The following is an 18,116-nucleotide window of genomic DNA, read 5'->3' as shown; positions in this document are numbered from 1 at the left end:
GGCAACAAGCTCAGCAAAGCTAGACTTTTTGCACTTAGCCAAGTGCCGCCGCTATAACGTTACAAACCTGGAAAGCCTGGCATTTCTCTGAGCCTAACTCTCACAACTACGAGAAATATAGATTGCTTTTGGGGTTTCTGCCGGAAAAAGTTCAGTTTTTCTGCACCAAAAATGGCACACCTGCTACTGTATCGCACAAAGACAGAAGTGCCGTCCCATTAGAGTACAACCCTGGTGTAATTTCAGGTGTTTTTGTGCAACCGGAGTGAGTACTTCCGTGCCCTCATTGAGGACCACTTCACAGAGGCCAGTCGGCTAGGCAGTGACCAGCAGCAGCTGCCAGTCATCGAATTGCAGCAAGTCACGCCTAACATCTTTGGCTGCGTGCTGCGACATGTTTACAGTAACTCAGATGACAGGGTAAGCGCTTTGTGTGCAGCCGGGATATTTTATATTTTGGGTTTGAATTGGCTTCAGTCCACAATTGACTTGTCTTTTCGGTGAGCTTTTTTTTATTATTATTGGATTCCCTCACAATTTGTGGCACCCCCTCAGCTCAGCCCCACAAGCCCAAATATTTTGAAGGTGCGACAAAGAAAAGATAATTTCACAGTAAGCATTGTCATTAGCCAGTGTTTGGTTTACACATTTTTGAGACCACTACAGTTGTGGTGTGCCTTCATCTATGCGAGCTGCTCTTTTTTTGGAGAGGGCGTGCAAAAATTGTGAAATCTGGCTTTTTGGAAACTCATCTTTTAGATTTTTCTCAAAGTTTGTGGCAATATTTTGATTGGGACCTTGGCTACTAAATCAATAAAGTAAAGTTGGCTGACTTGTTTTATTAATTACATAATTAAGCACAGATAAACCCCGATGGTTAGCATTAGCTGCATCTCTTGACACACTGTCAAAGACATTAGCACAAAGCCTTGTGTTTGCGTATATCCCTGGAAACAATTGGGACACCTTGCTTATGGAGAAGGAACATTGCATGAATTCGGGGACAAAGGTATTTGCTTTGCAAGCACTGCAAAAAACAAAAATGATCAAATTTTTGCACTGCCTCAAACTCATTGGCACTCTGTACTGTTTACACATACTAGTTAAGGTTCTGCATAGTATTAGTTTTGAGCTGTGTACCTTGGGATCAATGATATTCACTTCTCACCGTGCCTGTGCTTCTGAATTTTGTCCCTGGGTGTGTGTACAGTTGTGTCCAGGTTGCACCTGCATGTTGTCTTGTGGAAATGGTGCAGACCTCGTCAAGACAGTTACTAATGGTTTTCCCAAATCTTTCACCAAGTGCATGTTATTGTAATTTTATCTTGGCAGGTGAATGCAACCAATGTCTGGGACGTCCTGTGTGCTGCTGATGTGTACCTGCTGCCAGACTTGAAGCGGCAGTGCGGGGCGCAGATAGCACGCTTGCTTGATGTTGAGAGCATCTGCGGAACATTGCGGGCATCGCGGCTGTTCCGCCTGCCACGGTTGGAGAACCAGTGCATAGAGTTCATGGCAAAGCACTTGGCCGAGGTGAATAAGGAAACATAAATGCTCCTTCCAACTGGTGCTGCTTGTTTCTTTATGGCTTCAACACTGCAAACTCTTTTGTTACTGGAAACACTTAAAAGGCAGTAGTCCGCAGGCTTCAAGCAGTAAATTTAAAATTCAAAGACACTTTGTCTCTGAAGCAGCACTAGACAGTAGTTAATAGACATGGTGGAACCAGCGGCCCATGTTGTAAAAGTGAAAACTGGAGATGTTAAAAGCTGTATCATAAAGAAGTACACATGTACTTACTACATGTAGTAGTACGCTGTAACACAGGATGTAGTTGCAAGACATCCCTTCGCATGTTACCAATAAATAACTACTGTATTCCCTCAGAAAAGCTTCTTTATGTAATGTCAAATGGCTTAAAGCACGAACCTGTCCAGAGAAGTGCATTTGATTATATTTTGCACTTGCCTTCGGCATTGAGACAGACCAATATTTTTTTCCATTTCAGGTCATTGAACTTCCAGAATTCCATGAGGCGATCCGAGAGGATGCGAAAGAGGTGAAACTCAGGCAAGAGACCGATTCCATCACCGTAATAGACGACATCCGCTACTATATCAGTGCCAATGCACGAAGCACAGCAGAGATTCTAGATGCCAATGTGAAGTTGAAGCTCATCGATGACCTCCTAACTACACTCGGATTAGATGCCTAAAGTAGTGCAATAGTGGAATGGTATCTGTGCCGTCCACAGCACCCGAGAATGAGTGCTGCTGCACATTATAGCTTACTGCAGCAGAGAATGTGTCCACAGCTGTGAAATTTCTATGCATTGCACAGACAGGCATTTAGTTTGTTTAAACTTTGATAGAATGAATCTGGCTTTGTTATTGGCTACGCACTTCATCATATAAAAATTTTGCGCCTTACATGGAAAGCTGATGCAAAAATTTTGCATGCATGAACTCACAAGACGGTTACGACTGTGTAACATGAAATTCAGCAATAGTGGTCATGTGATGCACCCCTGCACTGGCAGGCAGCGGTTCCAAACAGAGCCACCCGTAGGCTTATGCGACCCAGGTTGACCGCACAACCAACGCTGATGATGGCAACGCGAAACCCAGGGACGGGCGCCATAATGCATTCGAAAATTTTTCAAGCCCTTAAAATTCACCAGTGTCTTAAAGTGATCAGTTACCCTTTAGGGACAACAGGAAACTGCGGAACTGGCTGCCAAACATTGAGGAACTGTACAGTCTTGCAGCTGTGTTGTGCAACATATCTTTGCTGTATGCAGTGAGCGGTTCATGAACAGTGGTGTGTGTGCACCAAGGATACATATTTATTGCCTTGCAAAGGCTTAGCATGAGCAAAGGATGTGATACGCTGTGTCTTACAAGCAGAGGGCAGCCTGTGGATCTTGGCCATGACAATCCCCCTGGGTCCGCATTCTAAAAGGATTGCTTTTTGGTGAATCACTTTTTGTTGGGTGGAATGTCCTTTACAATGCCATGATGCAACAACACGGTGATGTCGATGGAAGTAGTTGCTGATGTTGCATTTTATGCGGTGATGTTTTGTCTGGTAAAATGACATGCAGTGTGTTGGATTGAAAGCTCAAAGTTCTGATTTTGGTGTGAAAGGTGACACAAACATATCTGTAGGCATACTGAATGGATAGCAGTATTTCAGAAATGCTCGTGCAGAATGGCTAGCCACATAAATTGATCAGGGAATCAAAAATACAGATCCCAAGTGGTCCTCAATGGTATCTGCCAGTAACCATGTTGCTTGACTGCATTGGCAGAACAAAAGTGACGTGGTAAACTGCAGCATCTCTGGCCAAATATGGGACAAAAGAGTTTGAAAAGAGTTCTTAATAATATACAAATAAATGAGTGCACGCCACTGCATAATTCAAGCATAGTCAACGAGCAATGGCTGAAGCAAATGCTTCTATGTCACTGCTCTGTGTCCCGAAATTTTAAAGGGACACTGAGGACGACTCCATTAATTGTTCTGAGTAAAAATTGATTCTCTGGCTATGCAGTTGATTCTCCAGCAACCAAAAAAAAAAAATACTTATTTCTGAGGAAGTTGCGTTTAAAAATTTTGCCACCATTCGATTAAAACTCGTGAAGTCCACAAGATGCATTCTACTTGCGTCAGCGCCTACGCGTATACCCGTTTTTCTTTGTTTTGCAGCGCATACGGGTACAACGAGCTTAGCCGAAGATAAATCTACGCACTGTCACACTCGATAGGAGGCCAGAAAGGAAACTATTTTAAGCGCGGTGGGCGTATGGCGCCGACCTCTGGTTTAACTCGGGTCGTGTTCGGCAACGCAGCCGTGGGTTACTAAAGATATGTGGACGGATTTTCGGGTATGGATTCCTATTCAGGTCGCTCTCCTTTTTGCCACCGACTCATGGAAAGCTAGTTTTTTGAGCGTATAACATTATGGTTCTTCGCTTAGACGGGGCATGCCGTGAAAGAAAACACGCACACTAACCACCCAAATGCAAGCTTTTATGCATCTTCGCATATGACATCGCTTCGGACTTCTTGACAACGTGGCTGTTAACTTGGGGGCACTGAGAGATTATCGAAGGTAGCCTCCTATCGGCAGATTACGGCATTACAGCGATAAAGAGACCACTCTCACCGCAAACAGACCTCAGAAAAAAAACAAGAAGAAATACACGTGTGGCCACCACCGGCGGATTTCTGAAGTAAACTGCATACGTCAACACCGTTTTCATTACGCGGAGCTCAGGGGCTATGCTACACCGCCATTCACTTCAAAGCAACAGCAAGCAGTCCGCGGTCTGCATGCCACGAGTTCATTTTAAAATTAAATATTCTCCGCCATTAATGTTTTTTGTTGTCCTACTAACGTTAACATACCCAGAAAGAGGCAGAGAAGTATTTTTGGTTAAGAGCAATAAATCACTAGCGTTTTCCTGTGTCCTCTAAGAGAAGGTCATCCACGCAGGCACAAAGAATAACGGTCTATTAAAGCTAGATTCAACACTTTTGCGAAAACTTTTTCTTTATACATCTGCTATTTCTTACCATGGAATAAAATGCTTACGTTTCTCGCTGAAAAAAAAACATAACAAAGGCTGATTACCACCAACGTGAATAAGCCCACAAAAATTGCCATGCCCATTTTCTATCATGGAGAGCTCGATGTCTGGCATATTCGTGGAGTGCTTCCAATGCAGGGATGAGTTGATTTCGGCGAATATATTAGTCAAGCAGTATGCGTTACATGGAAACTTTAGCCTTGCTGGCGCCCCAGTATTGCGGGTGCCATCAAGTCGATTTACACTATATTTTTCCCCGCTCTTTGTTGTTGGAAAAAACACCGCCGCTCGCCCTTTTCTCCAAGATCTGCCTGTCGGCGCTGCAAATGGTGGCGATTTAGTAGAACAGATTGAAAATAAATCTATGTGTTACCGGTTCAGTTTATTAGCTGCAAACATTATCCTCCGTTGAGTGTCTTTCTGTAATGAGCTATTTAGTTCGTAATCATCCTTTAGCGCAACCATGTTATACGAAGAAACGAACAGGAAGTATACAACTGTTCTTGTGTTCAATATGTACGTACATACCTAGGCGACGATTGCGCATTTGTCACTCAATATTTCTTTTCAACCAGAGTAGATATCATGCAGTCAACAGGGTTTCTTTTTTGTGAATGTTGCAGTGTTGTTGCGAAAATGATGCAAAGGTCTTTGTGCAAGATGAGTAATCAATAGAGCGGACTTTCTAAAGTGTGCAGCTGCGCTCGTTGGTGCAGATGTCGGATGCTTTAATATTCTTCTTTCTTGCAGATCTTTTCTGAAGACTCATTTCTACTACTACTTCTATCCATTCTACCACGCTGTGTGCTACTTCACGGGGTGTATAACATTCTTCGCCGTTGCCAGTTTCAAGAGGAGCAAGATGCCTAAGGTGAAATAATGAGAAAGCTTAGCTGGAGCAGTGGGCTGCGATCCGTGATCATTTCCCGGATGAGGTCTCTGTCTTCAGACTTTACTCATAAAATAGTGGGGATATAACAAGATTCAGGCTACATTAACTGAGTGCATGTACTATGCAAAAAAAAAAAACGTGCGACGCACACGCTGTCACCTTATGTGTATGGCACCGGCAGTTCAGGACGTCACCTTGCCCCGGCCGTTATAGTTGAAAGGAGAGATAAGTGAACAATATTTTGATATAGAGTCGTGTATTTTGTTTGTTTGTTAGTACTTCAAAGCACCCGCTCAGGCCATTACATGAGGAGCGGACTAATACGTAATTTCATTATTTCTATGATGAATAACTTGAAGCGCTCACGGGCAGCATGGCTAACGGCTTCCGCGGACACGCTGTTCCATTTTCTTGCAGTAAGGATGAATAATGATTTCAGTTGTGCAGAAGTGGATGCTCGAGGTGGATGAACGACTCTCGGATTGCCCATGCGAAGTGAAAGGCAGTGTGCAGGGATAACAGATTGACTCAGTGAGGAATAATAGAACTTGGAGAAAAGGCAAATTCTGGTTATTTTCTCAGGGGATTCCAGACTTGAGGCGGAAGTGGGGGGGGGGGTATGTTCAATGCAGTAACGCTTGTATGATATGAATATTAAGAATATAGTAATTCAACCACACGGATTTTTACGGACTCAAGCGGTTTGGCAAGGGTTGTTTGTCGGGGGTTCTTAATAGAGCATGGATATTCCAGTTTAGGAAGGACTAGAGTTAAATAGGCGGACAGTTTAACAGAAGGTGGTGCAAGTCGGAGGTTTTTTTTACATAATCAAAGACGCAGTTAGTTGTTTTGGTTACGTTCTTGTCGGTGGTGCGACAAGAGAGATGGTGTGTTAGGCTGATTCTTAGATATTTTAGTAGATGGTGTGATACTGCGGCGCCACATATACTGTAGTTTGGTGTAGGACGTGACTGACGATGAGGAAATAAGATTAGAGTTGTTTTATTAACGTTTAAGTGCATTAGCCAGTTAGCGCGCCAATTTTCTCTAAGTTTTAAGTCATATTCCAGATGGTGGGAGTCCCTGTTTTAAGTCAATGGTACATGGCGCCGTTGTCAGCGAACACACGAAGAGTAGAAAATAGATTACTTGCGTAATCGTTAATGTCGACTAACAATAATAGCACATGACCTGTTCAAGGGTCTTCAGCCGGACGGCACTTAAAATCTTAGAAAGAAACGGAAAGTAAGTGGCTTTACACGTTTTGCTGATGTCGACAGAACTGCTTAGTACACTCTCGGCCACAGTGTAGGTGAGGCCGCTGAAATAAAGACGATTTCTGAGTGATGGCGCGTAAACGTTATTCGTGTTGTTTACAGTTGTAAGTATGAAAAATTCACGCGATTGTCAGTTGAAGCTGACGTCGTAGTAAACCCACTATATCCCAGCAGTACCCACAAATCTCTCAGTGCATATTCCACCACTGAAATTGGTCAGGGAGTGAGGTAGATTTGCCAGTTTGCGATGTCCCGCCGAATAGGCCCATGCGATTTCACCTCCGCTTCCGTTGGGGCGCTACATGTGTGCATCTATAGATGTGTCTTGTGTTGCAGCCCAATGCACGCTAACCGAAAGATGGTCTCCTATTTGTCAATATTATTCAATCTCTGTGACAACCACATGAACACTTTGAGTCGATCGTGAAGCCCGTACAGGGCGTCTGTAACATCACGGCTGGACCGCCCGCCTGCACGGTCACGGTGAACACAACTTCGTAACTACAGTGGTCCTGTCATTGCTGTTCATAGAGCTGCATTTATTCTTTCTGATAAAAAAAAATATTTGCAGTTTGAGGCATGTTTTGTGCACTAGCACAAGATGCATTGCTCGCAAAAAAGCCATCCTGTCTGAGAGTGAAGCCACGGAGTAACCCGGGTAAGCTCGTGTAAGCTTTATATAGCTTCGCGCAAGCTGCAGCCAATGGGAGGAGGACGTAGCGCTTGCTGCAACTGAGTGGAGAAAGGGTGCGAAGATGAAGAGCGAGAAGCGCGGTTTTGTGCACATGCGGATGCCAGAAAGAAGAGGCAGGTGAAAGATCAAGTCGCCAGAGGAATGTGTAGCGTAGCAAACTGTACGTCATGGACAAAGCCTGTCATTCGACAGATTACAAAACCGAACGACGTCCACGGTGAGCTGAACAGCAGCGCAAAAGAAGAGAGCGCAACCTGATTCAACCGATCCAATGGATATAGAGCTCTAGGAGAGATGCCAAAGCAGAGCGGCGAAGGCAGTATAACCTAGATAAACTAGATACGGAAACAGCTGAAGAGCGAGGAACGAGAAGACGATTGGGTGAGAAGGGGCGATTGATGAAGTCGCCAGAGGAACTTGCAGTCGAGAGGCATGTACAAGTAGCTTCAGAGACCACCGAACAGAGAGAACGTGAAGACTGGAACGTTAAAAAACGAGGAAAAGTAGTTATAATTATTGAATGAAAAACGAGTGGGGTGTCTTTTTGACCATAAATAGTGGAAAAGTATATATAGGGGTCCCGAAGAAGTATCTGCGGATATATTGATTGTTAAGGTGCAGTCTTAAGATATGAGGAAAAACTCCGCTCATAAGCAACTTCTCTTTGAAAAAATGCGTTTGTCCAGAATTTCTGGATGGGAAAATGTCCCCATGCATGGCGTTTTTCTTTTAGTGTTCAAAACATCTGAAATTCAACGCTTTACAAAATCAGTTTACTTTACCTGCCCTACAGCTTTCTCCTATTTAACGTGCAAGGGTGTCTGAATTGAGACGGTAAAAAAAATTCCATCGCTAGAGTAAAATGACTTGCCAGTGTGCATGGGCCCGTTCATACGTTGTGTACTCTTGATAAAGCGTGAATCCATGGCATCTCGTTGCCGCACACCCAGTAGCAGCGGTTGCTGTGAAATGTTTATTAACGGGATAGCCTTGAAGTCACTGCACTCCAGAAAACCCAGTGTCGGCGTGGTCGGCGTCGGTGTTGTGAGGGAAAAATCACGGGCATGGCTCTGGCAGGTGCTCCCCAGAGAGCAACCTAGGAGGCAGGTAGGCCACCTAGGTCACGTGACGTTGCAATGTCATCAAAACCTGCTCACCGGATAGTAAGCAAACTACCCACAGTGGCAAGGGGCAGTTTAATTAATGATTGGTCGCTCGGGAAGGTCGACCTGATCCGCACAAGGCCCACCGCTGGTAGCACCTGCCATTGTAGGGCTGTGGCGCATCCCTTAAATGCTGCACCACTGCGTCAGGAGGGGTATGAGGACTCCCAGGGATCTATGAATGTAAAGAAGAGGATGACCTTCTGCGTATATGGGAATTAACCCATTACGCTATCGCGTCATACCCTCTAGGCGGGGCTTAAGTGTCCCCTCCAGTTTTGCTTGTAGCTTATTGAGGAAGGCGTTGATGCAGCCGACGCATCACTAGCAAGCTGTGACATTGAATGCAACAACAATCTACCTGAAATAAAAGAAGTTTGGCAGCCAGAAACAACCGGATTGAGCCTGCACTCGCGCTAACCATTTGCACCAATTCAGCCTCCTGCATCTAAGAGTTGCGGCTTTCCCTCATAATTTGTAAGCTTTCTGCGGCAACTCGGTAGACCTACGCGCACCTCTAGGTACTTATACAGTAGCTCTAGCCCAAACAGCATAGGAGCGCTGCCTAGACGGGCCTTGAGGAAATGTAGTGCGGGACGCGCGTATGCGTGCTCTCACATGTCGGCATTCATCCAGGCTTCCTTGATTGCGGCAATCACGGCCGCCTGGATTGGGCAACTCCTTCGCTCCTCCGGTCTACGTGGCGGTGCCATGACGCACGTGATGCGCGGCCTTCTGGCCGAGGAATTCTGCCCGCATCACGTAGCCTCTGCGTCCGTATAGCGCGTGGGCCGCCGCTAACTGCCTGTGCGGTTCGCTGTGATGCCTGCCCCTCTAGGTGTAAGCGTCGTTTCGGTTCATGTGCCTCGGCAGTCACGCAAATACGTGTTGCCGCACTACAGAGCGATCGACAGCGACGTCGTTAAGAAACTTACACTTAGCGACCGATGATGCGATTCTCTGAACCAGCCGTCGCTGACCTGTCGACCTTGAGACGCAGTAGCCCCGTAGCGACAGTGACGTCACGTTAATCGATGACGCTAAAATGACCCTAAACGCTCTGAGGTGCAGCACGCTGCAGTTTTTCTAGACTCCCTCCCCCGGTTCATGTGTGCCAAAGAAGACAATGAAAAGCTGAACGCTTTTGAGCCGACCGAGCGACCAATCGTCCATGTCGCGTTTGGTTAATGACTGCGTCTGGACCCGAAGGCAACGGCTGCTCTCCGGCACGTGAGGACGCAACGAGTGACTGAGTGGCTGACGCTTGTACCTGAAGTGTACCCGACTGCGAGTCATTCGACTTTCTTCCCTTCCTCCATGTCAGCATTAAGAGCAATGGCGCGAGAAAAGTTATTCGGCGACACAGATTGTAAAGTTCGCGTCGACTCATTTCAAGCCGAATTCGGCTACGCCCTTCCGCACACTCGTTAGCAGCCGCAACTCACCAGCGTAGGAGCGCTAGTACACCGTGAGGCATTCCAGTTGAGGGGCAAGGCAACAATAACACAACTGAGGTAAAGTGATTGAAAGCAATAAAGCAAGCAATAAAAAATACAACCATTGCTAAAACCAACAGCTTAGGTACAAAGGCAAAACTCATTAAAAGATGTTACGCACTGTTTAACCACGGTTACACCCAAAGGTCGAGAGATCGCATTTTTGCAATGTCCGAGGCCAAATTTGGAGGTTGCCATCGTGTCGGGCGCGCCTAATTATGATTGGAAATCGACTATGATCCAAATAGGGCAATGTAAAATTTCGGGGGTGGGTCTAATGTTGGTTGGGGAATCAGTGAGAAAGCACGGATTTTGTGCTAGGTGGAAGACGATGATGAGCTGGCAGTGTCGCCGGACGGAGCAGATGGGAGTTGACGAAGGCGGCGTACTGCAGTGCGTGCGCAGCGGTAGAGTGTGGTGCAGTTCAACACGGAGGTGTGCTCGCCTGGTGGTCTCGCACAGCATTCTTTGAAGCTGATCTGTTCCCACCGTGGCGGGTTCGTCTCCCAGTGGTGGATTTATTTCTTTTTCGATCTAGGCACATTTCGACCTTGTTTAGACTGAAGGTCCATTTCAGACAGCGGACCGGCCACGCGGTGTTGAGCATTGAGAAGGTGCATCGAGAAAAGCTATTGTCTAAAAATAAAATAAGAATGGCTGGCGGTTAAGCAGTGCGAAGCACAAAATACTATGCCAGACCACAGTGGTTTGAGGGTGGACACCACCGCCATGTATATGAAAGTGCGATTCAGGTGTTACGGCCAGTTATGCGCCTTATCTCTTTTTTTCACCGTCAGTGCCAACTTGCGCAATATGCGCTGGCGGGCTGTGCTCCAGCTCCGCGTTTGTGTTGCATTGCTGTCAACGGGAACTCGCATTCCTCTAGAGCCCTGTTTTTGCCACAACGTTGTCTGCGCCAGCGCACGCAGCGCACCTCTCTGTGTCACTATACCGCCGCATAGCTGAAAGCGCGAATATCAGTTTGATACTTGAATTAGTTGATGTAGACCATGGGCACACACACGGTTTCGCTCTATCTGTAGCAGGGGCTTCAAAAGAGAAATATCGTTTACCTTCACATAATTTCATTCAACGTGCTGTAGAGGCTTACAAGTCTGAGTCGTCAAGGGGTCGCTACGCCTATTAGCTCAAGACTTGTCCGCTTACGATATCCAGTAGGACGGCGCGTCTCACAGGTAATGGTTCTCGGCTGCTGCAAATTTTCCAGGAAGTGTTGGTATGAAGCTGATAATTCGTGCGCTGAGTGTCGCGCCCATATACGACGTTACGTAAATGTTGGTTTATGCTGTCACGCAGAAAAATACAAAACAAGCCTCCCATTTCTGGATTAACAGCATGTTCTGAAAGCTGGTCATTTGAAGAAAAAGGTTGCGTACAATGCCAAATTTTTTTAATGATTACCGCCGCACTGAATATGCATTTCGACAGGCAGCACGTTTGAATTTTTGAACATAGGCCCTGAATATTTTTTACTGCAATTGGATTCAAAGGTTACCCTGCAAAGGTAGTCGAAAAAGTATTTAGAAAATTCCGCGCTCGGACTTCAGATTTTGTGAACAGCGCATGTAAATCCCCATTTGCGGGGCCTATTGAGAAAATAAATCAAATAAAGCAGGTGCATGTCACTTTCGTGAGCAGAAGCATCGAGCAGGCTGACCACTTTGCGTTCATGTCAGGAAACGGCCGTGAATATTCTTTATGCGTGTGGAGTTTTTACGTAACATGTATGCCACCTGCCATAAGTATAAATGCGACTGCTGAATAGACATGATTAAGAAAATGAAAAGAAGAAACCCGAAAGGGGAAACAAGGCTAATTTAAGATATCGGTATCAGATGTATTCACGAGGACGTGATTTTTAGGAATGAAGTAATGGTATTCCAAGTTTTGCAGGAGCGACTGAAACGACATTATTCACCGTGAAAGACGTTATTGTGAAGTATTCACGTTGCCTGGTTATGCAACACGAGTCTGTAATGCTCAAAAGAATAGAGCAGTTGCCGTATTATATCCAGAGGGAGAAGATTACTGATTTATGGAATGCATTTTGTACACAACCAATATCTCTTCAGGTGCTGCAGGCCACAGCATGGTGCATTGCTGTCGCCTGTGGGATGTGCTGTATCTTCATAAAGACGGTGTGGTACCGCACCAGAGACCCCACCACGGAGTTTGGAAAACTATCGGCAGCGTTCTTCGACCGGATCTTGTGGTCCATTTTCTTGGCCTGGATCACCCTCTCCTGTGCCACGGGACGAGGAGGTATTTACGACAGTTTAGCATCCCTCGAATTAAGGGGTGAAAACATCTTTTATGGACACTGCAGATAGGAAATGCCACAATACTTCAGTGAGAATAAAAAAGTTGCGGTGCAGGCGAGGGAGCTCGTGAAAATATAGAGAGAAGGGGAAGAGCACGACATTGTCCATGTTTCGCCAGAAGTCTTCCTTTCGTAAAAATATCTCAGCGTGAAATGTAACAAAGTGGCCATTCAGCGTCAGTGTCAGTGTTATGTGAACTTTCATACGGGCCAAACTCTTTTACAGCGATGCTAAGTCACATACATAGAAAGAGTCACGCACTCATACATAGTCACTGAGGCGAGCGAGGCTAATTTAGGCAGAGGCTTGCAACGTTCTACGCTGCGACATATGTCAGTGCGTGTGTGGTGAGTGTGCCCATAGCAACAATTAGGCGAATGTTTTTCTTTGGCGGTTTTCACACTCAAGCGAAGCTCCGCGTGCAGAGCGGCTTCATAATTTCCTTAAAGTCCGGCATTTTCACTGTCTGGTGAAGCAAATTTCTACGCCCTGGACTGCAGGAAACTGATACTTTTGTCTTTGGATAGCCCCAAACTTAGGATATGTCGAAAAAAGCAGAAAAAAAGTCGAGTCTAGTACTGCCTAATTTATAACGTGGTCAGATACGAGGGCGGTAAACACCATATTGCTATTGTGCGCACACGTATTTATATTCATGACTGTGACGTGAACGATTGAAGAAATGCACAAAAAATGCAGCGAAATTTGTGCATTCATTCTTTCAAGGCGTAGAGCAACTCTACCGTTAGGCGATCAGGGTGCATGCCAAGTCGGGTTTTCCTGGCGTCTATGTTGACCTCGACGCTCTTTAGCCGTGTCCCAAACTCCATTATTCACAACGAAATCTCCTCCGATTGGCAGTGTTTTATACCAGCAAAATGACTTCCCTCAGGACGGATACGTCGACGCGGCCATTTAAATGTAATGCGTAATACGAGCTCGTTCTTAGTGCCTCGCTGTGGGTCTTGCCCAGCAATGCTCACCAGCCAGCACTACGCAGCTTCTGCCGTGGCCCACGAGACTCTGTCCTTTAGTCGTGGCTGCCGTAACTATCCCAATTGAGCCACCTCGTTATCACTGGGGCTATGGTACACCTTACCCCTTCTAGATATTCGCAGTGAAAGCACCTTGGGTGATGCTACGCCTCAACAAGCTTGGCGGGGTCTTCATCACGCATATCACTGTGGAGCAAAGATTGCTGCTTTTGTTTACTCTGCCATCATGTCAACTATAAGAGCTTGACCACCAAATTGAAATTACGAGAAAATCCCAACTATTGATGGAATAGTAAGACATGTGCTACGTTGCGAAAGAGTTTCCCAACTAAGCCTCGAATTAGCGCTCTGTGTAGAACGCTTAAGGCGCAGTTGTATTCATGAAACCCTCATTTGAACGTGCCGCGCAAAATGCCTGAGAATGTCCGGCACTATTACGACTATAGTCAAGACCCACCGCCGTCACTAGGAGGATGAGGCGCCCTGCTAGTCAGTACGTTGTCGCGGAGTCTCATCCCAGCCGCAGAAGCACCATCGTAATGAGGGTGAAATTCGAAAAACGCCCATGTGCTGACCACTGAGGGCTCCTCCAAAAACCCTAGGTGGTGCAAATTGCACCATATCCCTCCACTACGGCGTCCCCAGTAGCCCTGTTGGAGCTTAGGGACACTAAACCACCCATACAACACTCTGGCTTTTGCTAGAGCATCAGGTTTGCCTTGCTTCTTTTCTCCTTCTTTCTGCTTACCAAGTTTCCCAATGAAACATGCTCTTACTTTAGCCTTTAGAATGCCAGAGCTTCGGGCCATTTTGTGAGACATGTCTAAAGGAGGGAAACGAGACCTTGATAAGGACGTAAGGAAAGCTGCATGCAGATGAGACGAGCGCTACTATCAATTGCGCATGTTGCTAATAACACTCGTCATGTCTGCACCGCTCCTTGCGTCCTGTCTAAATCTTCTGTAACCTCCCTTCGACACATTAGAGCCTGAACGAAACATGGAATCGTTCAAACGACTCTAACGGTTCTCGTTCCTTATGACCACAGAATGTCGTTGGGCAATGCTAAACTTTCACTGCTGCTAATAAGGTGCTCCATGGTTCTCTTCTTTTCACCAGTCATGTTGTCTGTTCCCCTAGGCTTTCTCAACAAGTTCCTCTCATGGAGCGCCTTCACGCCTCTTAGCAGACTGGCCTTCGGCGTGTACATCATCCATCTACCCTTCATACACCTGTGCCTGCACATCTCCCGGGAGAGGATATTTTTTTCGCACTTCTCTGTGGTGAGTGTCTGGACCAAAAACGTTAAGCTTTGGAAGGTGCAGCGGTTAAATACACTGGCCAAGGACATCGTTACTTAGGCCACCGCATATCTATACCTAAAAGTAATCCCCTCTAGGCATTTCAGAGCATTTGCGAAGGGCGTGCTAGTACTTCCGGCTCACCGTTTCCGTATTGCTGTGCCACCATGCAGATAATAATGCGCATCGCGCATGCACAATCACCTATTGGCAGGCAACGTAGTTGCAACACGGCTACGAATCCTAAGAAATGTAATGCGGGCGCGGAGCGTGTCTAGCATGCTGCATAAAGGAATAAGTCCTTTACCGCTTCAAGAAAATGGGTATTACTCTCAGTGAATTTAAAAAAAAAATGTTTTATAGCAGAGAACAGAAAGGTAGAAATTTGTCTATAATTAAGCAACGAGCATCGACTTCAGTTGCATCGCGCATACATTAGTTGCTGCCATAGAGGAATGTCTGGCGGTAGATTTAGTAGTGTACCATAGCGGCTATTTTCAATCGTTGAGTGCTTTCTGCTCCTTGGCGCGTTCTTCGTTCGTACATAGGCGGATGAGTTAGCGAGCTTATATGAATTTGCGCATTCTCGAGAATGTCTGTTTCGGTGGCCTTTCTTCTTATCCGTCATGTCCTTTCTAACTTTGTAAACCGCACATACCCGAGTTTTATTTGAATCACTTGAATAAAAGGAGCTAAATGAAGCCAACTGAACCACAAGAAACTCAAGGAGAGCCCAATAAATCCTGTAGAGCCCAGAAGAATTTCAACGAGTTTTTTTTCTCAATATCAAGTTTTGTGCTTCGAATCTCTTAACAGCACAAATTAAACTTCGGTCATAACCGGGTAAATATCTTCATTGCTACCGCAATATAATGACATCTTCTGAGGGCACCAAGCACTCTAGCAAAGAGAGTTCTTGCGAAAACCCTGGAAAGAAAAATAATTAATCTGAAGCTTTCGGCTTGACTCAATTTAGGACTTACATTAATTGAATAGCAGACACTCAAGAGTCAGAGTGATTGTGATGCGAGTGCAGAAAAAGACACCAAGCATTCGATCTCCTGTGCCTACCCTGCGACCCCAATGCGCAAGGAGGACGGCATATGTTCCAGGTACAACACGACGTTGCCAGGTTGCATTCTTTGCAGAGTCGCGCCGATCGCGGAAGCCATCAGGCTGAAAGTGCTTGCTTAGCATCGTACGTATCGTTTAGCATGAATGGCGGTATACCTGTCGGGCATCATCAGCGTTCCACCAAAATATTCCTGACTGTACCTTTCGCGTGGCCAGGTGTCTCCTGGAAAAAAGCTTTCAATTCCTTAATTGTAGAGTAGATAACAAGATATACCTCTATGTATTTATTTCTTTAAAAACACGCTGACAGAGGCCGCCGCTACACATTCAAAGCCTTAAGCGTCACTAGAGGCGCCAAGTTCAGCGATCTTATTCACTGCCTGCTCTTTGAGGAAACATGGTGGTTGCAAAAGTAGAAGAATTCTCTTCTGAAAAAATCCACCCTGGTGGCTCAGTACCTTTGGCGTTCACCTGCTGATCCCAAGGTCGTGGGATATAATCCCGTCCGCGGCGGCCGCATTTAAATGGAAGCCAAGAGCAAAAATGCCCGTGTGCTGTGAATACGTTAAATAACTGAATTAAGGTCTGAATTAAACCGGAACTATCCTCTACGGCATCCCTCATAGTCCATGTGTCGCATCATGGCGTTGTACTCCTACTACCAACACTGATCTTCTGGAAAGAGAGCGTCTGCTCAATTACAACAGCATCCCTAGCTAGTCAGGCTTTTCACTCGTTTCATCACGTGCTAATTGGCACCGTACGTTTACACGCAAAGTTTAAAATGAAATTTCTTCACAGATCACGCACTTTTACAATAGGCATTTGCTTGTAAAAGCCTGCCACAGCCTTACCCTTTGACATTGCTTTATTTACTGCTTGTCCACACAGCATTTATTTTTACATTATCTTCAAGGCACCATTTGTCCGGTATAGTATATATGTATCCTAATCAGCATTTGTTCTCTTCAGTAAACCTAAAACAACACCGAGACAATACTAAGTGCAAAACTTTTGGTAAGGAATCCGAACTTCCCAGAACGAAAAAGTATGGTCGTGTTCTCGGGTCATTGTAAAGTTTGAAAAATACAGGCAGCCTTTGAAATAAACACATGTTGTGTGTCTCGACATCTTTTGTGTACGCTGAAAAAAAAACGTTTCACCAGTTCTGCAGATTCAAAGCAAGTCGAGAAGTTTATCTCTGAAGAAAATATTAGATAAGTTGTTTTTTTTATTTTATTTTCTTTTTTAAGAACGCCTCCAGCCTTACATATACTATGATGTCATAAGAGCTGCCTATTTTTTGCAGCCGAAAATTAACTGCCAAGGACTGTGTGTCAGATATCACTGCCTCTGAAACGCTACCTAGTAGTTCTAACGTGTGGAATTGGTTAAATTTGGTTTAGGGGCAGAAGAGAAATCGCAGCGACTGAATGAAGCTAAATGTGCGTCTTATTTCGTGTTTTGTGCAGGTTTCGTTTTTCTTCAGCATGCTTGTGTGGAGCTACCTACTGAGTTACCTTCTGTTCATCTTTTGTGAGGCGCCGACAGGACGCCTGGACAAGCTGATTTTCGACCCTCAACGCCGCAAGACTGAGGGGAGAGAGAAAGACGAAGCGCCGAATGACAACTCTGTGCAAGACAAACTTCCGGACGCCGTTGTGACGTTCAGAGATAGAAAATTGGACATTTGGCAAACCAGCTCCGAGAAGAACACGTCGAATGGGATTCTTCCTGGGAATTGCAGCCGAACAAGCTGCCACCTTTGACTTTACTGGTGATGCCATAATTCATGCAAGCGGTGGAGAAGCGCTCAGAAAAGAGTCTTCACCAGGGATGAACGCGATGGGTGATAACGCTCTAGTTGCGCTTTCAGCGCATTTGCAGAGCACAGGAAAAGTAGAGCAAACTGGAATGACGTTTCAAGAAGTGTTTCTTGCTTCAGCGTCCACATCTAACGAAAAATCTGACGTCGGTGGTGACAGAACATTTCATCCCTTCTCTGGAGGTGCCAAAAATAAATGACATGTGTAAAACAGCGGAGCTCTATATCATTCGGCTGTTCCGCTACCCAGTCGTTTTGCTTATAGCCACATCGAGCAAAAAATGCACTTCTGCAACAAACGCTTTTATCCTCATGCTGCCTGCTTGTATGGCGAAACAGCTTTTAAATATGCTCCCGATTTTACTTCTATGTATATATTACCCCCGAGAAAAGGGGTCCTTTAAGGTAATAAATTGAACTAAGCTGAACTGCTGTAACCACCTTCAAAGATGAGTCGTGTACGAA

General features: G+C 45.6%; 1 protein-coding gene across 4 annotated transcripts in view; it reads left to right on the top strand.

Moving 5' to 3' along the window:
* The window catches only part of LOC144111863 (ankyrin repeat and BTB/POZ domain-containing protein 1-like), a 34,687-nt gene extending 16,825 nt beyond the window's left edge, over window positions 1–17,862 (top strand). For 3 of the 4 annotated variants that reach the window (XM_077644885.1, XM_077644888.1, XM_077644886.1), the window contains 7 exons: window positions 247–420; window positions 1,333–1,533; window positions 2,009–2,070; window positions 5,343–5,463; window positions 12,208–12,397; window positions 14,592–14,734; window positions 17,299–17,862. In XM_077644885.1, the coding sequence (XP_077501011.1) occupies window positions 247–420; window positions 1,333–1,533; window positions 2,009–2,070; window positions 5,343–5,463; window positions 12,208–12,397; window positions 14,592–14,734; window positions 17,299–17,595 (1,188 nt within the window). In that variant the 3' untranslated portion in view covers window positions 17,596–17,862. The remainder of the gene's footprint in view (window positions 1–246; window positions 421–1,332; window positions 1,534–2,008; window positions 2,071–5,342; window positions 5,464–12,207; window positions 12,398–14,591; window positions 14,735–17,298) is intronic. The other variant, XM_077644887.1, reaches the window with a different exon arrangement.
* Window positions 17,863–18,116: the final 254 nt, after the last annotated feature.

The sequence above is a fragment of the Amblyomma americanum genome, unplaced genomic scaffold (genome assembly GCF_052857255.1).
Source record: "Amblyomma americanum isolate KBUSLIRL-KWMA unplaced genomic scaffold, ASM5285725v1 scaffold_12, whole genome shotgun sequence".
NCBI lineage: Eukaryota > Metazoa > Arthropoda > Arachnida > Ixodida > Ixodidae > Amblyomma > Amblyomma americanum.
The sequence above is the reverse complement of the archived record's forward strand: the minus strand, read 5'-3'. Positions and strand labels throughout refer to the sequence as shown.